The following is a 25,067-nucleotide window of genomic DNA, read 5'->3' as shown; positions in this document are numbered from 1 at the left end:
TAGTAATTGCGATTTGTAGAGTTCATTGTATTCATTAGGAATGGAAACACTTGTCTTTGTATTTCAATTTTGGTACCTAACCTATTTTTGTTGTTGATGATAATAGGCTTGTAGTCTTAACATTAACATGAAACACTTTAAATGACAGCACATTTTAAAAAGTTAAAGGTGCTGCTTCTCTTTCAAATTTGCATCTTTAATTTTCAAAAATGTCCATGTGATCTCTGTGTCTGTGTATTGTCTTTCAACTTTGTAAGAAAGTATCTATCACTACATCCGTAGTTTATCATATCTATATATATGTATACAAAATACATATATATATATATATATATATATATATTTATATATATACACATAAGGTATGAATAGTATGAATGTAAAAAGAGATAAACGACTGTGTTTTTCTTTTTCTTTTTTTTGGTAGGGCTATCATGAAATAGAAAAAAATCTTTGCAGTGAAACATAACGAGAAATGTTTTTGAATTATTGTTTTTAGAATTACTGTACACATTTTAATCCAGCAGCCTTAATCTCAAATAGCTGAAATTAATAAAATTGATATTTGTTTTTGCATTTATATTCTTCTTGTATTTGCGATATGTTTTGTGTATATATATATATATATATATACATATGTTTTATATACATACATATATAGAGTATACATACATACACAAGTATTTCTTATACCCAAAATATCGTACATGCATTATCTCACAAGGTCTCGGGTGCCGGACTCTGACAACGCTTACCCACCTTTGGTAAGGATCGGTTTATATTCCAGTAAAAATTTTTAGGTGTATTCACGAACATTGTTTTGCATTTTTCGAATTCCATTTAAAATGTCGATTAGAAAATTGGTAATGAAATTACTCTTTTCCTGAATATAATGTCAACAAGGTTGTAGATGCATATGAGATTTGTTCCTGATTACTCGACGAGTTAACTGCGCACAGTGAAGTTTCGAGGCAGCTTCCATTCATGGCAACAATAATTATCAATTAGTGAGAGTCTTGTCCTTGCTTTTTGTGTGTTATAGTTCAGATTTCAGCCTGAATGATTTTAATTGAAAAAATAAATAGTGAAATGAGAGCTAGCAAAAAGCCCTGTTCGCACAAGCACAGCCTGGTACTCAAGTGTGTACACTACATGGGTGTGTAGATATGCCACTGTAACGCGGAAGATACAACGATGGCTCTGATTATGCACACAACACTAAGATTGAGTGGCTAAATCTTCTCTTTGCGGCGAATATCAATACGCCATCTTGTGATCAAAATTGCGATTCTGACGTCCTTTTCTCGTACTGGTATAACCCCTACATGATCAATAATATATAGTGTGTGCATTTATCTTTCAGCAAGAAGCAACAGACGGTAGAGAAGCCCCTTATTTCACCGCATACCTCCGAGAGTCAACGAAATATCCCGAAGAATCACACTTGAGGCGTAGTTTTGCAGCCGAAGATCACGCCGAAGAACTGGCTCTCCCGCGGATGTCAGCGAGGACTCGAAGCGATGGCTCAATATCTTTGCTAGGGATCATAAATGAGGGAAACGGAGAGGGGACACAAGAAGCATCCAGTCTACGGGATGAAATTGCTGCCGACATAGTCAAGAGTTCCGATTTCTATCAACTGGCCTGCGACGAATACAATGACGATTCGTGGCTAACATCTGCATACGAATGCATGACCTCAGAGGCAAGAGTCGATTTGATAGCAAGAGATGAGTCCTCCCCATCTGACAACGATGAATTGTATTCTTCTTCCGTTTATGTAGATCTTGACACTAATGAGGCGGGAAGATACAAAGTGTCGCCTAGTAGGGAAAGTGAATCGGAAGACATGGAAACCCGAACTACAGATGACATATCATTTTGCTCAGAGACCGACTTGGCATTCATTGGGCAGAGAGAAAGTGATAGCTGCAGTGAAGAAACTGTTGTGGAAGCTTTTGCAAATGCCACTTGTGGGTCACCAGAAATAGAAAATGAAACAGGTCAAAGTTATGTCGGACGTTCAGACTTAGAGTTTACCAACAGCAGAAATGGAACTAGTGACACCATCACCCGAAACAGCGTAACGGGCATTCGCTTGGTGGACGAAGTGAAGACATTGATCTCAGAATTGATTGAAGTCTGCACCCGGGAGAAAGGGCGCGTCCGGATCCCTGTTGCTGCGCATGGCGACCAACCGCCAGCATCTGCCATCTCCTCGACAGGAACACAGACCGAAATAGAGGAGAGCTCTGTCTGCCGGCCTGCACAAAACGTGCCTGGTGATGGACAGACGTTGGATCATTCAGAGATTAGTGACCATCTCGAATGTATTTTGGAAGAAAACGAAAGCTTAGATGCTGTGAAGGAGGAAAGATTATCTGCAGCAGCTCGGGAGGAGGAACCCGCGATGGCTCTTGAGAAACCACTCATTGCAACATCATCGACATCCACAGAACAAAATGAAGATGACCCGCACGAATCTACATTTTCACCTGATGTCACTGAGAACTTTCCGACTGGGTTTCACACAGAAACTTACGTGGACAGCGACGTTTCTGATACTTATATCACAAATTTAACGCCTTCATGTTCAGAGGAAGAATTATCATCGAATTACGAAGCAGAGCACTGCGGAAGTGTCATTTACACCGATAATTCTGCTGATGATTTTCGCGTACTACAAGAAACTGAACATGCTTCAGCATCTATCGCCAGCGAAAACGGCATCCGCGACACCACCACCCCCAGCAGAACAACAGGTAATAATTTGGTGGACGAAGTAAAAACATTTCTCTCTGACTTGACTGAAATCTGCTCGGTGGAGACAGGGCAGGTTCGGGTCCCTGTCGCCGCACACGGCGACCAATCGCCAGCTTCTGTCATCTCCTCGACAGGAACACAGACCGAAACAGAGGAGTGCCTTGACAATCGGTCTGTAAGAAGTATCCCTTATGATGGACAGCAGTTTGACCAATCAGAATACAGTGACAGTCTCGGCGGCATATCGAAAGAAAATGATACCGTAGACGCCGTGAGCGAGAAGAGATCCTCTGCTGATCTATTGTCCGTATCCACTTCGGAGATGCAACCTGCAACGACGTCTGATGAACCGGTCTTGGTAATATCATCATCAACAGAATCAACGGAAGATGACCGATACCAATATGCATCTTTGCCTGATGTCTACCCAGACCAATATCTGGATGAACGTGTTTCAGAAAACGATAGCAGCGATAGCAGCGACGAAGAATACGAGGAAGTCAGTCCAAACTCGCGGGATGACACAGGAAGATGGCGGATAGTGAAGATTGTCGGAATTGATATTTGGGAGCGGAATGAGCAAGAGAACGACATGACAAAACGCAACTCATTCGAACTTGCTGACGCGAAAGTTATTGCTATCGACCAACAGCTGGCTACAAACGATATGGATATACCCGAGCATACTTCAGTTAACGAAGAAGGGGATTCTACGAAAGAAAACAACGACTATGACGACACCCGAGATAGAACTGAATTCACTTTTGAGTTTGGCGAGGGAGCCATCAACTCTTCGAATATTGACGGAAATGGAGATGATGTCATTACAGGCCCTACTGCTCAGTTAAATAACGAAGACGAATTTGGGGGCGATCAGGCCGTCTCATATGATCTTCAGCCTCCGTATGAAATGCCAAGTATGTTTGATGCAGGTGGAAGAAGAATGACTGAACACACTCCATTCCAGAATGGCGTGATCTTTGACGGTGTCTTGTCTTCCTTAAGCACTTCGCTAAATGATGGAATTGGTGTCACATTGACCTCCGACAACTACATGATAGATCAGTACAGTGAAGGCGGCATTTGCTGCAGTTCCTCTTCTTCTGTAACAGAAAGCTCTTCTGATTTAGTCTTAGAAGATCAGGTTCCCGGTGGTTCTTCACCAGAGGTAGCCAAGAGTGCTGAAGAAACAGGGGCATGGGAACATGATCAAACACTTCCCCAAGATGAACCTGAAAGTGAAGTAACGCCGTCCGAATATGACAGTGCAGATGTCATCGTCAACAGTGTAGTTGTCTCACCAATGCCCTGCTTACTTCAGGAACCCATCAAAGTACAAGTTCCCAAGATCACTGAATATGACGATGGCTTCTACCCATTCCCATCTCCCAGTGATGCTGATGATAACTTGATCAAAAACCTTCTAGACAACATCAACATTTGCGAAAGCAGCCTCAGAAACATAATCGACGAAAATCCATCTCCACCATACGCTAGCAAGAACACCAATAACGATCTTGAGAATCGCAATCCATATCCATCTGCGAAGGGGTCCCTGAAGATTCAGGAGGTTGAAGATATCCCGCGAGACGAGACGTGTAAGCACATATTTTCTAAATCCTACCCTGACGTGCTGCTACAGGAAGAACAATCTTCTCACTGTAGGAGAATCGAAGCAAATACCTCGACGGAAGAAGACGACAGTGAAATGCAATCCACAGAGACTCTTTCTTTCCCTCGGAGAGCAGCCAAATTAGAAGCTGTTGATCAAGAAGACACTGCCGACATTGTCATGTTTTTAATGTCGCTCGCTATCATCTCTACCTTCATTGCTTACAATTACACCTCGAAGATCAAAAATACAATAATGAGATGGTTGTGGGTTTGCCAGCTAGTAGTAGAGTTGCTTTCCGAGGTTTCTGATACATATTTTTGAATCGCTTAAGGAAAACATTCTTGAAATTGTCCAAAGCAATATGCATTCTTGATCTGAATCTTGACAGTAGCTAATGAAACAAGAAATTTGGCAAATACAATGCTAATTCCTACGTAACGTTTCAGGCCAGCCTCAATATCGGTTTACCAGGCTTCCAAAACACACCCACCTTCTTCTTACAATAAGGTGATTTTCACTTATTATAAGCTAACTGGGGGAACTCGTGCTACGCACAAGGAAAACCGAGGCAGGGGAACTAGACATAATTATGATGATACCTATGCCAAACTTTTATAAGTTGGAAGAAAATGCAAATCGATGAATTAAAAGCTAAGTTTTCTATAAAACAAATCCGATACCTCGTGCTTCGTGCTGTTGAGCAATCTGTGCTTCTTGTTGAAATTTGGTCGTACTATGTAAGGCTGGAAATGGTGTAAGTCAGTGGTTGTGGACGATGAGTTTTGGAAGGTGATTGATGTTTTATGTCATCTCCATACTTAAAATATTGAGGTGGAAAGACTCTCAACTTCCCTGCTTGAAATATACACATAATACAAAGATACACATACTCACACACACACACACACACACACACACACATGCACACACATTCATGTACACACGTCATTACCAGTGCGCATACACACGTGTGTATCAGTGAGGTGCATAACATCCAGGATTAAATCCTATTCGCATTCGCAACTTCGTTATTCTGTCATGTCAACAGATAAGTCACAGCATGTCAATATGCAACTTATTTACACGTCTTAAAGAAACACTGTCACTGACACTGACCTAACTGGAATCATTGAAGCAGGAAACACGTCTCATGGGAAGAACAAATACATACGAATTTATTTGTACAAATTTGATACCATTCTTTAAAAAAAAAAGGAGCTTTCACACACATTGATAGCAATACCGTTAACCATTTCAAATAAGTTATTTTGACCCAGTCTTTAACTTCCCACGGACCAAACTCTATTAAATCAGAAGTTGGAAAGGGGTTAACCAGTTACTTGGACGGGAATACACATGAGGTTCGGATAGCATGTCAAAAAATAAACCGTCTCCGAGGAATTTCTCGCAGGGCAACGTTTACTCCTAATTAAACGGAAGCTTCCTCTGAGCCTGGGGTACATGAGTGGCTTGTGGTGGTGAATCTGCTCCCATTATTTCATGAAAGTTCTATTTACACATGACTGAAATCGCGGAAAAATCAGCTGCTGTAACCACGTGATCGTAATTAATCATCACTAAGCTCGGTATAATAACATTGCACATTATTGAGCACTGATATGAAATGTTAAAATGTTGACTAACACGTGTCTATCTTCGGTTTCTTAAATATGAGGTTACTACAAGTCTGTCATCCATCGCAGAAAGAACAGAATACAGGTTGTACACAACTGTAATGTAGAAGGGTACATAACTGTAATCATTGATTTAAGAGAGAGAGAGGTCGTCTCAGGAATTCCATGAAAACGTTCTTCCCAGCAACGCCTCGAGTTGCATGTTGTATGGTCTGTAAAATTCGCGCAATTTTTGCAGCACACTGCTAGTCACCTTCGGGTGCGTTCTACCCTTAGACTCGGCCTGACAGCGACGCACAGGTCTGGCCAGACAGTAGAAACCTTTTATCTCATCGAAGTAAATGTCACTCTGGCTGAAATGACTAGATACACCCAAAAACGATTCAATCGCCTTGAGCTGTGGAAGTGGGTTCCGAACAAATTCTTCTCCGTCGATAATGAAAATTTGTTCGAGAGGAAACAACTTGAGCCATTCTCTTAAATGATATATGTAAATGCCAGTAAAAACAAGAGCATTATCAGTATTGACCTCTCCGTTAATCTTTAAAACACTCTCCTCGAAAGTCTTGTTGATGATGTAATCGATGTTTCTATGGGGATAAACTGGCCTGTCCATGTGGAATTTATGCAAGTCCTCATAAGGTAAATGCGGATACCTCGTAACGACATGAGTGTAGTCCGAGACAGCGCGGGCGACCGGGTCTCTGAGAATGAGTAGAAGCTTCGTGGACGCCGAAAGTTCCCGTGCGATATCCAAGGGCACGCTGTCTGCAACGAAGTAGGCCGGGGATGTTTCCATGGTAACTTGGTACTGAGAAGACACGGACATCATCCTGCGGTACCAAGCCAACCCCTTGGCCTGATGCCTGTCCCAGAAGTGGACCTCTCCTCGAGTACTCGTGACAACGGCGGGATGAGTCTTGAGGAAAAACCTCACCGCACCCGTACCACACTTTTTGGCGCCGATGCAGAGGACTCGAGGAAGACGCCGTCTGCAGTCGAGGGTGACGGTGCCAGTATTGAAGCTACCTGTTTGATTACACTGGATGTTTGGGGGATAAGTGATACGCGATCTCCTTGTCAGATTTTGCTCTGAAACATTCTCGAAATGTCCAGCTTCGTTCGATGATGATCCTTCTCGATCATTCACGTTCTTGTCGTCATTTGCCGCCGGATAAACTCTTGTTCGTGATCGCCAGGGGCCTTGCAGAAAACCGCTCGCAGATATCGTCACCGCAGTTTGACCGGCGAGCAGTATGACTAGTAGAAGCATTGTTGTCATGACACACAGCACAAGAGGGCGACATTCCAGCAATCTTCCTCGAGCTCTCATGATGGACGACTGATAGGATGGGAGGAAGAGAGAGAGAGAGAGAGGGAGAGAGAGAGAGAGAGAGAGAGAGATAAACAGATAGAAAGAATGGTAAACGACATATAAAAAGATGGAATTAAAGAAAGTGGAAAGAGAGAGGACATGTAAAGCCAAGAAAGGTTTGAATTAAGTATGAGAGATGAGCTGGTCTCGTGCTTTCACAAATAACCAATCAAGTTCCAGCAACTCTATATTACATGGCAATGTTCCATACACATTATCTAGTATTTAGTGTGTCATAATTCAACGAAATAAAAAATGCCTAACTTGTAATCGCAAGATTCGAGTTTAATTGGCAACGCATTCTTTGTGCGTGTCTGTGGGGGGATTCTCTTTCACTGGCATATTGTTGTAGATTTCTTGGAGACGTACAGATTAAATAAATCTAACAAGTTTTCCCTAATCTTTCTCCAATATTAGATAATGTAGGGAATAGCGAAGTATCAAGTTGGTATGGTGACGAGGTGATGATATAGTGAAATGACTTCATAGAGGGATTCAAGAGCCAAAAATATAAAAACAACCCTTGAGTCAACTCAGGCTTTGTTCGTCAGGCAGGCAGTGAACACTCATCAACTGTCTCTCACAGAGGAGTGCATTATTTATTGGTAATTAAAGTGTAATATGGACTGCTGATATGAGAAATGTAGACCCCTTGACAAAAACTTGGCGTCCTTTGCAGGCTTTCTGGGACTATAAGGAAAATAGATTGGACTGCTAATCACCTAAAGAGAGACATTTAATTTTCTCTCGATATGATTATCATTTGCCTATAGTAAACTTTCTACTAGATATAATGATACAAAGGGCAGAGAAATTAGAGTCATAACGGGGAGAGGGATGGAAAGGACTGATGGGGAAGATGAAAATGAATAAGTAAGTTTACATGTATATCATTTTTTGTATGTCTTAAGTCTGGGCAAATCTTGTTAAACGACCTAATTATTGTTTAAACTTATTTGCGATAACAGTATTGACATTTCGGGTCTGGCATTTGCACTTTGAAATTTGCACACTCGAAACACAGTGTCGATAATACAAAGTTGCTATGTTACGGTACCAAGTATTGCCCAAGGTGCGGTATTTTTTTTTAACATAGTCAAGATCAATAATTCACTTGGTTTTGCAACAGCACTCATGAAAATAGATTTTTCGTCCGAATAGGAAACAGGACCTGTTAATTTGACGATCAACGGGGCAAATTGGGACAGTGTCCATGAAGGTCAAGATTCAGATTGACATCTCATCTTTCATACTAAACTGCAGTGCCTGACCAGATGATTTTTTAAGTAGCCCTCTCTAAATTCGAGGAGTGTACCTGATAGTTATCTAATGTGCCCTCTACTTATCTGCGACGCTCAAGAGCGGGGGCAATGCTTCGAAATCAGGTCATGCGACGCAAGATGGGAATAAGAGCCCAGTTCGAGGCACATACGGAAACTAACAACGAATCTCGAGTTACTTTTGTGATTCGGAAGGTCGTTGCCTGCTAAGTGACGACACTCGTTTGCTATTAAAGCTACCATACGAATGCAAAAGAAACAAACAACAACAACAACAACAGCAACAACAACAACAACAACAACAACAACAACAAAACCAGTTCAGATGTACGGGGCCTGAAGCGATTTACATGTTAATGATTCATTCTCATTTTTAGTAATTTTTTATCAACAATCACTCTGTTATTTCATGTCACTTCTGTCATTTATAATTACTTGAAAGACAACATTATACAACAAATCTTAATTTGATCACAAAATATTTGCCATAAATCATCTCGTACTCAACGCGAACTATAAAGGGACTTTAGATATTGCACCCCCGTTATAACGGACCCGGTTATAACATAACTCTCGTTTCAACAAAGTACAAATTTTAGGTCCAAAAATTATTACCTACAAATCGTTATAATAGTATACTCTTTTGTTATCACGGGAGCCAACTGTATATGTTTCTTGGGAGCTACATTTTATGTGGGACACGGTGGCAGAGAGCATGTGAGTTATACCTCAGGAATAGAGGGGAAGGAGAAGGGGGCGAACAACCAGAGAGGGAGAAAGAAAAAATAGAGGAGGGGTAGAGACATTCGGACAACCTGTTGAAAAGTTACGAATATTTACTTTTTCAGTTTATTCCATGTGCCTCCTTCTCTAAAAATGGAATACATGTATTGTACAATAATCTTTGATGCCACAGTAGCAGAACAACTGAAGAAAAGAAAATGAATTTTAGGCTAATTTTCCGATATTCTATGACCTTTCGCTGAGTGTTCAATTACCCTTTTCTGCATTCGCCGAATCCACCTATCATTTTTGAAAATCCCTCTTCAAGAAAGTAAATTCAATAAAACTCAAATTTTGCTCCACTCGATTCCACCGTGGAGCTACAAACTTTAGCTACATGAATAAACAAAGGAGCGGTCTATCATCATGATTCCGACCATGGAGCTACAAGAGCTCCATGGTTTTACCAAGGAGTTTGTTTTCACACGTTGAGAGTGTGCACGCTTCACCAATATGTCTCCTTGACGTCATATAATAAATAATTATTGAGTTAGGAGGCAAGGTACTGATTTAAATACACCGGAGTTATTGTCATGGCAACACTCATAGCAGTTTCGCCCTGATAGCGTGACAAGCAGATATCCAAGAGGGAGACATGAAACTTATTTCCTTGACGTCTATCCATGGGTGACCGAGCGTTCACTCCACCGACAAATATCGCACTTGACATGTTCTCGAATGACAAACAGTCAGGATCGGTTTGAAGGTTAATTGCATGGAATGGAAGATGTGGTGATCGTGATGAAGTGTGGGCCAAAGGCAGGTGCGGGTGTAAAATTGCGGCATATTAATTCTTCTTCCACATCACTTGTCTATAGTTACATAAAGTTTTCCTGACTGCATTTTTTCATAGTATGGGGCTTGAACCAAGCGCATTTTTTTTTTTTGGGGGGGGGGGGGGGGGTCGTGCATTTCCTGCGCAATTTTCCGGCGATGCGAAGATAGCACGAGAGTTGGGAATAGCTAAGAATGATCGGTATTGCTAACTTCAATTTTACCGTTGATGTTGGAGCAGTGATTGCCGAATATTTTGGAGATCACACCAGCACCAGCATGAGTACGGTATACTTAACGCTCCTGAACCGTGGTACGAATTTTCCCTTGATAGATTGTTATTAGTTTTGTCTCTCCTGTTTTGCTTTCAACACGTTCTCGGGTGTGTTTGTGTGTGGTGGTGGTGGTGGTGGGGGGGGGGGATAACGTTCATTAATTTTGTATATTTATCACATTGGCGATAGCCATGTTTGTATAGAAAATTTGAATATTATTTTTTTTTTAAACAAAACCAATATGTACAAACCGGTCACAATTTCGTCCCGGCTCCATGAGGACAAACTCCGGATATGCCAAGTAAAAAATACACACACACACACACACAACCAATGTATAAACTTATAGTATTGACTATGATTTCTGATTCTTTATAGAGAAAGAGATTCTCTCTGATTTGCAATACTGGGGAATTCGAAGCGCCTGATGGGGATCACCCAAAGAAGAATCGTACCACATTTAACAGTGGCTTGTACCATGTGGCATACTTGAAACTACACTCACAAACGTACTTTTATACTTATCATTTCTAGTTCTACAGGGAATATATTTTCTAAAGACTCTCAAATTCGGGGGTTCCCAATTGGGCCATATGGTGCCCAAATACATATTCTCTCACCCGATCGAGATAGTAGCCGAGTTTGGCGAAAATTTGAACATGCAGATGAAAATGTGAAATTGGTCCCGATTGGTCCACTAGTCACTGGACACTGAGGGGACGCCCGAGCTGGATCCGCCATGAATTGAACAAACTTGAATCTATGCAGTCACCTTTATATTATCAATAACACTTTCGAGGCTTAGCTTTGTGATATCTGGTTGTGAAGATATATGTATATTATATATATATATATATATATATATATACATATATATATATATAATATATATATATATATATATATAATATATATATATATATATATATATATATATATATATATATATATATATTATATAATATTGACAAACTTTTAATCTCGGGGATTGTCCATCTGAACAATAATTGAGATCCTGTCACCTTCAGGATGCTACCTGCAAAGTTTGGTAAAAATCAGTCATGCGTCTTTTAAACAGCTGATAATGGAGAATAAACCCACAAAGGACGACGAAAGACGTCCAGACGACGCATGACGAAACAAAAACAAACAAACAAACAAACAAACAAACAAACAAACAAGGAGGAGTATCTAGAGAGCTAAGTAGGTGGTATATATTTCTATACAGGCATCCGGCAATATTTATTGCAGAAATTTCATTTATGGCCCAAGACGGTTCGTATTAATTGACATCGTCTACATGCAGAAGCTATAAAACACACAAGAATGATTAATCTGTATTTTGCAGTACCAAAAACTGTGCGTGGCCCCTATAATATTGCTCGGCGTCGACTAATGCATAGACCCTATAAAACTCCTTGGTAAAATGGATGCATTGGTACTGCCTTCCAACGAATAAAATGTAGGAACTGTAGACTACACTTGTATAGTTGCGTGATACAGGCGTCACACTATCCCGAAATTGAGCAAATATGGACAGACGATCGTGCAAGTAATGATAAAATCCCCCTCTGATCGTAAACATCCGGTCATTCGCGGTTAAGCCATCGGTGGAGTTTTCCCAGGAACCAACTTTGTGAGCAGAGGCAAAATCTTTTGCAAAGGCGACGAAAAAAAAAAAAGAAGAAGAAAAGAAAAGTGCCAATCAAGACTAAGCGGAGTTCACATAGCTATAGTGACACCATCCTAGAAGCGCAACCACACCAGGGAGTCACGAAGATGTGTATATACGAGGAACACCACTTCATGTCATGATCATGCTCTTTGTATCATCATTAATAGTCAATTACCTCGATCAGTACCATTCATACGATTTCCAGAATTTCAAGGAATATTCTGCCATTCTGCTACTTTTTATAATATTTTCACTACGGCTTACAGAAAATAAACTTATTCATTATTGTACGTTATGGACTCTTGCTCCATGACTTCTCTCTCTGTTGCGTCTTTGGTTAAGAGTGATGATATATCACACGTTTATTAATCAATAAAAGTGATAACTGTACTTTCACTTACCTTAATAAGGTGAGGTGTCGTGTGGCGAGAAAATTTTACAGTTCAGTAACGGATGATAACTGACAAAAAGAGCAAAACAAGATCGGCACTCTAATAGAGTTTGAGTCGATGCCGGGAACCGTCGTCATTTGCTTGCTTCGCCTTCACTAGCATCTTCGTTCGGCAAGAGACAAAATAGCGCGTCGCCCCTCATCGACGAGTCGAGCCGGAGTGACGAGATTCGTGGTGTGTATTCACTGCACGTGCCCACACGTACACGGCTCGACCCAGGAAGCAACTGAATTGATTAGAGAGGGGGAGGGAGCGGGTGATTCCATCAGCGTGTCTCATATAGCGGGCTGTAAGAACCATTAATATGTACAACCAAGCAAGGCGGTAAAGTCTCTCATTGGTTACAACTATGCAACTACATGTATACCACACACATAGACTGGATCACGGACGTCTATAGTAGTAGGGTCCATGATTGGATGTATCCAGAATGTAGGAAAGTGCAAACACACGACTATGTAATAACACAGCCGCAGAATACACGTATTGCTGTCACTTGTGCATGTAATGTACGAATGATAATATTGCGAGGTTTTACCATGTGTTTTGTTGCTCCATGGTTTTACCAAATCAGAGGATGTAAGAAACTATGCACCCACTCCTTCACGCAGCACATACACAATTGCTAAAAAAAGAAGAAAATACATTAATTCCACTCAACAGTCCTTATTTGTGATTTTCAAAGTTATGGACATTTATCGTCATCAATCAAGAGTGAGCAAAGGCTTGTGATATCAGGCAGGAAATAAAATGAAAACGTTTGCAAGAATTGTATTGAAACCTTGATCGATAGGTTTACAGACAAACACCGCATTGGGATTTAGTGTTTATTGGAGACCCTGCACCCTGTAAACAAGACTACTCTCTTCTCACTTATTTGCTCCTTTCTTCCTTGACAAATTATTGCAGTAACTAGTGAGAATTTAGGGGGATATGGTGATAACTATCATTTTTCTTTCATGATAAGTTCAGCCGGAATCCGAAACGGGAGAGCATTTCAATTCAGTATTATATTGTCTGTGTGTGTGTGTGGGGGGGGGGGGGGGTTGTGACTCGAGTATTCTTCTGTTTGAATAATCAATCTTACTGGCATCTGGGTTTCCCCCGAGTGTTGTGTTTGGTGTAAATTTCTGTGCATACATCCGATGGATTCACAATTGCATACAGTGGCACTATTTCTTGGGGCTTGAGGTTTCCAGCTTTTTTATTTTGTAAGAAGATTTTAATTTTCAGATAATGAGAAACCTAGAATACGAAAAAGCACATATATTTCTAAGACGAATTCAAAGTTTATTTGAGGAAAATTGGTTTCGAAATGGCTGAGCTATTAAAAACAATATGATACTAATGAAAGTTGGGACCCACCTTGTATAAGGATCGCTTTGTTTTACTTTGTTTTCGGATATCTCAACCATTTCATTTTTATCAAAAAACTTTTAAGGCCCCTTAGAGTTGAATGCTCGTAACATTTCATAAATTTCTAGGTATCTCACAAAGATTTCAAGGCTGAATTCTCACCTCAACCAATACTAAACCAAACCTTTAATGGCTCGAACAGCCCACCATAGCCTCATCCACTTCAAGTTCCACGACAAATATAACGTGACTCTCTCGCTGCTAATAGAATCTGATGAGTTAGGAATTTCTGTAGATGGAAAGACCCATGCAACGCCTGATCGGAATTCGAATCAGATAAGGGAATGGAAAGCAACATGATTGGCTACAACATGTGCATCAAGCACTTCATTCTATTACATGATTAAACTACCAATACATGATGAACATATCCATGCACGTATAAGAGCGCAGCATGAGCCTGGGTGGTACTATACTTTTTTTACCGAAGAGACAAAACCAAACACAACGTGGACATTCTAAGAGCTTAGAGATTGCCAGGATGTTATGTAACAAAATCGTCGGATGCGAAGATGCGAGTTCAGCATTAAGTCGAACCAAAACAAGTCAGACTGATTCGATCAAGCCAGCAAAAATCCGGATTTGCGGCATAAATGCCTCCTGATAAAAGTTTTGGTGTCATGGAACGTCTTTTATGTGTAGGTTAATGCTGAGTGTATTCGAGAATATGCCACTTTTAATATGGTATTTCTTTTTCTTTCAAATTCATGATCACGGTTATAGGCTGATTGTGATTCTCACGTTTTTAACCTTAATTTTACACTACACGTGAATCAATACACTATCTATAAAGCCGTCCATCCACGTACCCATCTTTTCTTTGTCTTTTTCTTTGTGTTTTTTTTTTCTTGCGAGTAATCAAAGTGCAATACACGCTACTGTATCTTCAGATTGATAGCAGAATGATTTCAGAATTTCAATCTTCGTGAACCTTTATTATGTACATAGTATTATAATGATATATTATATATAAAAACAATTTGTTTCTCTGGTGGCCCGTTCAGGCCACTCAAATCTTTAGATTTAAAATCTCAGGGGCCCGAAATTTAAGGAAATAAATAAACCATTGTGAATGTTAAATGCCCAATCGGGCCATTGTCGATATGAAGATTCCATTGAGTTATGATACATAATATAATTCCATTGGGCATAGATGATTCAGTAAATCATAATCCTGTCGTCTTGCTGGTGCATCATACTCCACCGTGTCTACAGATTAAAGGAAACCAAAACACAAAGAGAAATGTGCATTGAGTGAATGCAGCAACATTAGTAGAACACATCAGTGAAAGTTTGAGAAAAATCGGCCAATCGATGCAAAAGTTATGAACTTTTACAGTTTATGACATCATGTGAAGAAAATTCAAGACACTTTCACTTTTCTAGCTTAATGAAAAAACATTTGACTAGCCTCTTTCAGAAGGCAGTGGGAATAGTAATAACAAGATGATGGGATGTGTATTTTCATGAAAAATTAATTTTTGTGTAATTCTTCATCTATCTTCTTTACATTGTTGTCCAATAAACTCCAGTAGTTCTTAAGTTTTGCATCGATTGGCCGATTTTTCTCAAACTTTCACTGATGTGTTCTACTAATGTTGCTGCATTCAATCAATCCACATTTCTCTTTGGGTTTTGGTTTCCTTTAATCTGTAGACACGGTGGAGTATGATGCACCAGCAAGACGACAGGATTATGATTTACTGAATCATCTATGCCCAATGGAGTTATGTTATGTATCATAACTCAATGGAATCTTCATATCGATAATGGCCCGATTGGGTAGCTAACATTCACAATGGTTTGTTTATTTCCTTAAATTTCGGGCCCCTGAGATTTTAAATCTAAAGATTTGAGTGGCCTGAACGGGCCACCAGAGAAACAAATTGTTTTTATATATAATCACTGGCGTAGCCAGGGGGGGGGGGGGGCGATGGGGGCGGTCGCCCCCCCTAAGATTTGGACCGGGGATTTGGGAGGCGGAAAAAAAAATGCGTGTATATCTGTATGCATGCACATGAAGCGGGTCTCCTTTGCAACCTTTCATCAAATAAGATATTTTTTTGAATATTTCACTAAAAGTGTGCACCAGATCGTTGAATTTCAATTCAAAATATGCAAAATCTCTCGTGCTTGGGAGGGGGATATCCCCCTCCCAAACCCTCCCCCTCTGTGCCTCTTTCCCTAGCTTAGTACACTTTTTAGATTTGCAAAAAAAATATGAATAATTCTGAGTGCACAAGACTTATCACTTATATCCCGAAAACTCAAGGTTCCCTCATGTATAAGGGGAGTTTCCCCTTTTAATCGACCCTTTCCTCCCTCAGTCCCGCCCCCCATCAGTTGTTTTGTGTTGTTGTTTTTTGTGATTTCCCAAATGTTGATTCCATCAAATATGCGTATACGAGATATCTCAATTTCAACCTTAAAAAGGCAAAAGCTCCATCGGAAGGGAAGGGTGGAGATAACACTCGCCCACGCCTTCTCCCTGCTCGCCCGCCCCTCCCCCCCCCCCCTTCCGCCATGCATAGAAGTAGACTGTGGCTATACCAAGATCGCTTTATTTCAATTCTAAAAACGCAAAAGCTCCGCGAGCGGGAGGGGAAATCCCCCTTCCCCTAAGCTCTACCTCACTAGACTTTATACATACATACAGATGGTGCACATTCGGAATAAGAGCTAAATTCCGTGATTTTAACACTTCGATGAAAAAGTATTGCACCAAAAATGTGCACCAGATCGCTGAATTACAGGTCTGAAAACGCAAAATCACGTTCGTGTGGGAGGGGATATGCCCCTATCTACACCCTCGTGTGCATGCTTTTTCTGTTTGATTGCTGAACAGACAGCGTTCATGATATTCAGTGTAAGAATTAATACAAGAAGATTATCTAAATGATACCATTTTATAGGCAAATATTGTTCAATAATAATCTACACTAAAATATACTGCAACCTTAAACAAGTGGGACTGTTTCAACTCGTTAAAACATGCAAAAACATGCATCAAATTGCACCATTTGCAACATCAAAATGCAAAAAGTTCTTACCGTGGGAGGGGGACACCCCCTCCCACCCCCTCCCCTCCCCCTTCGCTCGCTCCGGTCGCTCGGGTTCAGTCGCGTTCATGATATTCAGTGAAAAGAATTAATACTAGAGTGTATTTAAATGATACCATTTTATAGGCAAATTGTTCAATAATAATCTACACTAAAATATACTGCTACCTTAAACAAGTGGGACTGTTTCACGTCGATAAAACGCGCAAAAACATGCATCAAATTGCACCATTTGCAACATCAAAATGCAAAAAGTTCTTACCGTGGGAGGGGGACACCCCCTCCCACACCCTCCCCTCCCCCTTCGCTCGCTCCGGTCGCTCGGGTTCAGTGGCGTTCATGATATTCAGTGAAAAGAATTAATACAAGAAGTGTATTTAAATCATACCATATTATAGGCAAATTGTTCAATAATAATCTACAGTAAACAATTAGTATACTGCAACCTCAAACAAGTGGGACTGTTTCAACTCGTTAAAACGCGCAAAAACATGCATCAAATTGCACCATTAATTTTGCAACATCAAAATGCAAAAAGTTCTTACCGTGGGAGGGGGACACCCCCTCCCACACCCTCCCCTCCCCCTTCGCTCGCTCCGGTCGCTCGGGTTCAGTGGCGTTCATGATATTCAGTGAAAAGAATTAATACAAGAAGTGTATTTAAATCATACCATATTATAGGCAAATTGTTCAATAATAATCTACAGTAAACAATTAGTATACTGCAACCTTAAACAAGTGGGACTGTTTCAACTCGTTAAAACACGCAAAAACAAGCATCAAATTGCACTATTTGCAACATCAAAATGCAAAAAGTTCTTACCGTGGGAGGGGGACACCCCCTCCCACACCCTCCCCTCCCCCTTCGCTCGCTCCGGTCGCTCGGGTTCAGTCGCGTTCATGATATTCAGTGAAAAGAATTGATACTAGAGTGTATTTAAATGATACCATTTTATAGGCAAATTGTTCAATAATAATCTACACTAAAATATACTGCTACCTTAAACAAGTGGGACTGTTTCAACTCGATAAAACGCGCAAAAACATGCATCAAATTGCACCATTTGCAACATCAAAATGCAAAAAGTTCTTACCGTGGGAGGGGGGACACCCTCCCCTCCCCCTCGCTCGCTCCGGTCGCTCGGGTTCAGTCGCGTTCATGATATTCAGTGAAAAGAATTGATACTAGAGTGTATTTAAATGATACCATTTTATAGCAAATTGTTCAATAATAATCTACACTAAAATATACTGCTACCTTAAACAAGTGGGACTGTTTCAACTCGATAAAACGCGCAAAAACATGCATCAAATTGCACCATTTGCAACATCAAAATGCAAAAAGTTCTTACCGTGGGAGGGGGGACACCCTCCCCTACCCCTCGCTCGCTCCGGTCGCTCGGGTTCAGTCGCGTTCATGATATTCAGTGAAAAGAATTGATACTAGAGTGTATTTAAATGATACCATTTTATAGCAAATTGTTCAATAATAATCTACACTAAAATATACTGCTACCTTAAACAAGTGGGACTGTTTCACGTCGATAAAACGCGCAAAAACATGCATCAAATTGCACCATTTGCAACATCAAAATGCAAAAAGTTCTTACCGTGGGAGGGGGGACACCCTCCCCTACCCCTCGCTCGCTCCGGTCGCTCGGGTTCAGTCGCGTTCATGATATTCAGTGAAAAGAATTGATACTAGAGTGTATTTAAATGATACCATTTTATAGGCAAATTGTTCAATAATAATCTACACTAAAATATACTGCTACCTTAAACAAGTGGGACTGTTTCACGTCGATAAAACGCGCAAAAACATGCATCAAATTGCACCATTTGCAACATCAAAATGCAAAAAGTTCTTACCGTGGGAGGGGGGACACCCTCCCCTCCCCCTCGCTCGCTCCGGTCGCTCGGGTTCAGTCGCGTTCATGATATTCAGTGAAAAGAATTGATACTAGAGTGTATTTAAATGATACCATTTTACAGGCAAATTGTTCAATAATAATCTACACTAAAATATACTGCTACCTTAAACAAGTGGGACTGTTTCACGTCGATAAAACGCGCAAAAACATGCATCAAATTGCACCATTTGCAACATCAAAATGCAAAAAGTTCTTACCGTGGGAGGGGGACACCCCCTCCCACACCCTCCCCTCCCCCTTCGCTCGCTCCGGTCGCTCGGGTTCAGTGGCGTTCATGATATTCAGTGAAAAGAATTAATACAAGAAGTGTATTTAAATCATACCATATTATAGGCAAATTGTTCAATAATAATCTACAGTAAACAATTAGTATACTGCAACCTCAAACAAGTGGGACTGTTTCAACTCGTTAAAACACGCAAAAACAAGCATCAAATTGCACTATTTGCAACATCAAAATGCAAAAAGTTCTTACCGTGGGAGGGGGACACCCCCTCCCACACCCTCCCCTCCCCCTTCGCTCGCTCCGGTCGCTCGGGTTCAGTCGCGTTCATGATATTCAGTGAAAAGAATTGATACTAGAGTGTATTTAAATGATACCATTTTATAGGCAAATTGTTCAATAATAATCTACACTAAAATATACTGCTACCTTAAACAAGTAGGACTGTTTCAACTCGATAAAACGCGCAAAAACATGCATCAAATTGCACCATTTGCAACATCAAAATGCAAAAAGTTCTTACCGTGGGAGGGGGGACACCCTCCCCTCCCCCTCGCTCGCTCCGGTCGCTCGGGTTCAGTCGCGTTCATGATATTCAGTGAAAAGAATTGATACTAGAGTGTATTTAAATGATACCATTTTATAGCAAATTGTTCAATAATAATCTACACTAAAATATACTGCTACCTTAAACAAGTGGGACTGTTTCAACTCGATAAAACGCGCAAAAACATGCATCAAATTGCACCATTTGCAACATCAAAATGCAAAAAGTTCTTACCGTGGGAGGGGGGACACCCTCCCCTACCCCCTCGCTCGCTCCGGTCGCTCGGGTTCAGTCGCGTTCATGATATTCAGTGAAAAGAATTGATACTAGAGTGTATTTAAATGATACCATTTTATAGCAAATTGTTCAATAATAATCTACACTAAAATATACTGCTACCTTAAACAAGTGGGACTGTTTCACGTCGATAAAACGCGCAAAAACATGCATCAAATTGCACCATTTGCAACATCAAAATGCAAAAAGTTCTTACCGTGGGAGGGGGGACACCCTCCCCTCCCCCTCGCTCGCTCCGGTCGCTCGGGTTCAGTCGCGTTCATGATATTCAGTGAAAAGAATTGATACTAGAGTGTATTTAAATGATACCATTTTACAGGCAAATTGTTCAATAATAATCTACACTAAAATATACTGCTACCTTAAACAAGTGGGACTGTTTCACGTCGATAAAACGCGCAAAAACATGCATCAAATTGCACCATTTGCAACTTCAAAATGCAAAAAGTTCTTACCGTGGGAGGGGGACACCCCCTCCCACACCCTCCCCTCCCCCTTCGCTCGCTCCGGTCGCTCGGGTTCAGTCGCGTTCATGATATTCAGTGAAAAGAATTAATACAAGAAGTGTATTTAAATCATACCATATTATAGGCAAATTGTTCAATAATAATCTACAGTAAACAATTAGTATACTGCAACCTCAAACAAGTGGGACTGTTTCAACTCGTTAAAACACGCAAAAACATGCATCAAATTGCACCATTTGCAACATCAAAATGCAAAAAGTTCTTACCGTGGGAGGGGGTACACCCCCTCCCACACCCTCCCCCTCCCCCTTCGCTCGCTCCGGTCGCTCGGGTTCAGTCGCGTTCATGATATTCAGTGAAAAGAATTGATACTAGAGTGTATTTAAATGATACCATTTTACAGGCAAATTGTTCAATAATAATCTACACTAAAATATACTGCAACCTTAAACAAGTGGGACTGTTTCAACTCGTTAAAACGCGCAAAAACATGCATCAAATTGCACCATTTGCAACATCAAAATGCAAAAAGTTCTTACCGTGGGAGGGGGACACCCCCTCCCACACCCTCCCCTCCCCCTTCGCTCGCTCCGGTCGCTCGGGTTCAGTCGCGTTCATGATATTCAGTGAAAAGAATTAATACAAGAAGTGTATTTAAATCATACCATATTATAGGCAAATTGTTCAATAATAATCTACAGTAAACAATTAGTATACTGCAACCTCAAACAAGTGGGACTGTTTCAACTCGTTAAAACGCGCAAAAACATGCATCAAATTGCACCATTTGCAACATCAAAATGCAAAAAGTTCTTACCGTGGGAGGGGGACACCCCCTCCCACACCCTCCCCTCCCCCTTCGCTCGCTCCGGTCGCTCGGGTTCAGTCGCGTTCATGATATTCAGTGAAAAGAATTAATACAAGAAGTGTATTTAAATCATACCATATTATAGGCAAATTGTTCAATAATAATCTACATCAAAATATACTGCAACCTTAAACAAGTGGGACTGTTTCACGTCGATAAAACGCGCAAAAACATGCATCAAATTGCACCATTTGCAACATCAAAATGCAAAAAGTTCTTACCGTGGGAGGGGGACACCCCCTCCCACACCCTCCCCTCCCCCTTCGCTCGCTCCGGTCGCTCGGGTTCAGTGGCGTTCATGATATTCAGTGAAAAGAATTAATACAAGAAGTGTATTTAAATCATACCATATTATAGGCAAATTGTTCAATAATAATCTACACTAAAATATACTGGAACCTTAAACAAGTGGGACTGTTTCAACTCGTTAAAACGCGCAAAAACATGCATCAAATTGCACCATTTGCAACATCAAAATGCAAAAAGTTCTTACCGTGGGAGGGGGACACCCCCTCCCACACCCTCCCCTCCCCCTTCGCTCGCTCCGGTCGCTCGGGTTCAGTCGCGTTCATGATATTCAGTGAAAGGAATTGATACTAGAGTGTATTTAAATGATACCATTTTATAGGCAAATTGTTCAATAATAATCTACACTAAAATATACTGCTACCTTAAACAAGTAGGACTGTTTCAACTCGATAAAACGCGCAAAAACATGCATCAAATTGCACCATTTGCAACATCAAAATGCAAAAAGTTCTTACCGTGGGAGGGGGGACACCCTCCCCTCCCCCTCGCTCGCTCCGGTCGCTCGGGTTCAGTCGCGTTCATGATATTCAGTGAAAAGAATTGATACTAGACTGTATTTAAATGATACCATTTTATAGCAAATTGTTCAATAATAATCTACACTAAAATATACTGCTACCTTAAACAAGTGGGACTGTTTCAACTCGATAAAACGCGCAAAAACATGCATCAAATTGCACCATTTGCAACATCAAAATGCAAAAAGTTCTTACCGTGGGAGGGGGGACACCCTCCCCTACCCCTCGCTCGCTCCGGTCGCTCGGGTTCAGTCGCGTTCATGATATTCAGTGAAAAGAATTGATACTAGAGTGTATTTAAATGATACCATTTTATAGCAAATTGTTCAATAATAATCTACACTAAAATATACTGCTACCTTAAACAAGTGGGACTGTTTCACGTCGATAAAACGCGCAAAAACATGCATCAAATTGCACCATTTGCAACATCAAAATGCAAAAAGTTCTTACCGTGGGAGGGGGGACACCCTCCCCTCCCCCTCGCTCGCTCCGGTCGCTCGGGTTCAGTCGCGTTCATGATATTCAGTGAAAAGAATTGATACTAGAGTGTATTTAAATGATACCATTTTACAGGCAAATTGTTCAATAATAATCTACACTAAAATATACTGCTACCTTAAACAAGTGGGACTGTTTCACGTCGATAAAACGCGCAAAAACATGCATCAAATTGCACCATTTGCAACATCAAAATGCAAAAAGTTCTTACCGTGGGAGGGGGACACCCCCTCCCACACCCTCCCCTCCCCCTTCGCTCGCTCCGGTCGCTCGGGTTCAGTGGCGTTCATGATATTCAGTGAAAAGAATTAATACAAGAAGTGTATTTAAATCATACCATATTATAGGCAAATTGTTCAATAATAATCTACAGTAAACAATTAGTATACTGCAACCTCAAACAAGTGGGACTGTTTCAACTCGTTAAAACACGCAAAAACATGCATCAAATTGCACCATTTGCAACATCAAAACGCAAAAAGTTCTTACCGTGGGAGGGGGTACACCCCCTCCCACACCCTCCCCCTCCCCCTTCGCTCGCTCCGCTTGCTCGGGTTCAGTCGCGTTCATGATATTCAGTGAAAAGAATTGATACTAGAGTGTATTTAAATGATACCATTTTATAGGCAAATTGTTCAATAATAATCTACACTAAAATATACTGCTACCTTAAACAAGTGGGACTGTTTCAACTCGTTAAAACGCGCAAAAACATGCATCAAATTGCACCATTTGCAACATCAAAATGCAAAAAGTTCTTACCGTGGGAGGGGGACACCCCCTCCCACACCCTCCCCTCCCCCTTCGCTCGCTCCGGTCGCTCGGGTTCAGTCGCGTTCATGATATTCAGTGAAAAGAATTGATACTAGAGTGTATTTAAATGATACCATTTTATAGGCAAATTGTTCAATAATAATCTACACTAAAATATACTGCTACCTTAAACAAGTAGGACTGTTTCAACTCGATAAAACGCGCAAAAACATGCATCAAATTGCACCATTTGCAACATCAAAATGCAAAAAGTTCTTACCGTGGGAGGGGGGACACCCTCCCCTCCCCCTCGCTCGCTCCGGTCGCTCGGGTTCAGTCGCGTTCATGATATTCAGTGAAAAAAATTGATACTAGAGTGTATTTAAATGATACCATTTTATAGCAAATTGTTCAATAATAATCTACACTAAAATATACTGCTACCTTAAACAAGTGGGACTGTTTCACGTCGATAAAACGCGCAAAAACATGCATCAAATTGCACCATTTGCAACATCAAAATGCAAAAAGTTCTCACCGTGGGAGGGGGGACACCCCCCTCCCACACCCTCCCCTCCCCCTCGCTCGCTCCGGTCACTCGGGTTCAGTCGCGTTCATGATTCAGTGAAAAGAATTGATACAAGAAGTGTACATGTATTTAAATTATACCATTTTACAGGCAAATTGTTCAATAATAATCGACATCAAAATAAACTGCTACCTTAAACTAGTGGGACTGTTTCACGTCGATAAAACGCGCAAAAACATGCATCAAAATGCAAAAAGTTCTTACCGTGGGAGGGGGGACACCCCCCTCCCACACCCTCCCCCCCTCGCTCGCTCCGCTCGCTCGGGCTCGGTCGCTTCGCTCCCTCACAGACTAACCGCCCCCCCTAAGATGAAATCCTGGCTACGCCGTTGTATATAATATATCATTATAATACTATGTACATAATAAAGGCTCAGGAAGATTGAAATTCTGAAATCATTCTGCTATTGATCTGAAGATACAGTAGCGTGTATTGCACTTTGATTACTCGCAAAAAAAAACAAAGAAAAAGAAAAAGAAAAGATGGGTACGTGGATGGACGGCTTTATAGATAGCGTATTGATACACGTGTAGTGTAAAACTAAGGTTAAAAACGTGAGAATCACAATCAGCCTATAACCGTGATCATGAATTTGAAAGAAAAAGAAATACCATATTAAAAGTGGCATATTCTCGAATACACTCATGTCATAAACTGAAGTAGTCTCCTTATCCAGTCATACCAAAACTTTAAAAATTCATAACTTTTGCATCGATTGTCCGATTTTTCCTCAAACTTTCACTGATATTGTGTTCTACTAATGTTGCTGTTTTCACTCAATCCACATTTCTCTTTGGGTTTTGGTTTCCTTTAAGTTCTCTGTAGACACGGTGGAGTATGATGAATCAGCAAGACGGTAAGTGATTACTGTCGTCTATGCCAAATGGAATTATACATGCATTATAATACTAGTGTACAATGGAATCTTCATATCAACAATGGCTCGATTGGGCAGCTATAAG

The 25,067-nt window shown here is 40.8% G+C and overlaps 1 protein-coding gene across 1 annotated transcript; it reads right to left on the bottom strand.

Annotated features, from left to right (window-relative positions):
* Window positions 1–5,286: 5,286 nt before the first annotated feature.
* LOC139723151 (heparan sulfate glucosamine 3-O-sulfotransferase 1-like) lies at window positions 5,287–12,756 on the bottom strand. The gene is made up of 2 exons (XM_071634413.1): window positions 12,576–12,756; window positions 5,287–7,354 (listed from the first exon to the last, which is right to left on the bottom strand). The coding sequence occupies exon 2, from the start codon at window positions 7,343–7,345 to the stop codon at window positions 6,167–6,169; it is 1,179 nt and encodes a 392-aa protein (XP_071490514.1). The 5' UTR covers window positions 7,346–7,354; window positions 12,576–12,756; the 3' UTR covers window positions 5,287–6,166.
* Between the last annotated feature and the right edge of the window lie 12,311 nt (window positions 12,757–25,067).

The sequence above is a fragment of the Diadema antillarum genome, unplaced genomic scaffold (genome assembly GCF_040938485.1).
Source record: "Diadema antillarum isolate AM-2024a unplaced genomic scaffold, OU_Dant_1.0 scf00000182, whole genome shotgun sequence".
In the NCBI taxonomy this organism is placed as follows: Eukaryota; Metazoa; Echinodermata; class Echinoidea; order Diadematoida; family Diadematidae; genus Diadema; species Diadema antillarum.
The sequence above is the reverse complement of the archived record's forward strand: the minus strand, read 5'-3'. Positions and strand labels throughout refer to the sequence as shown.

Excerpts from the sequence above, each read along its gene's own strand:
- LOC139723151 (XM_071634413.1), bottom strand. The coding sequence starts at position 7,345 with ATGAGAGCTCGAGGAAGATTGCTGGAATGTCGCCCTCTTGTGCTGTGT.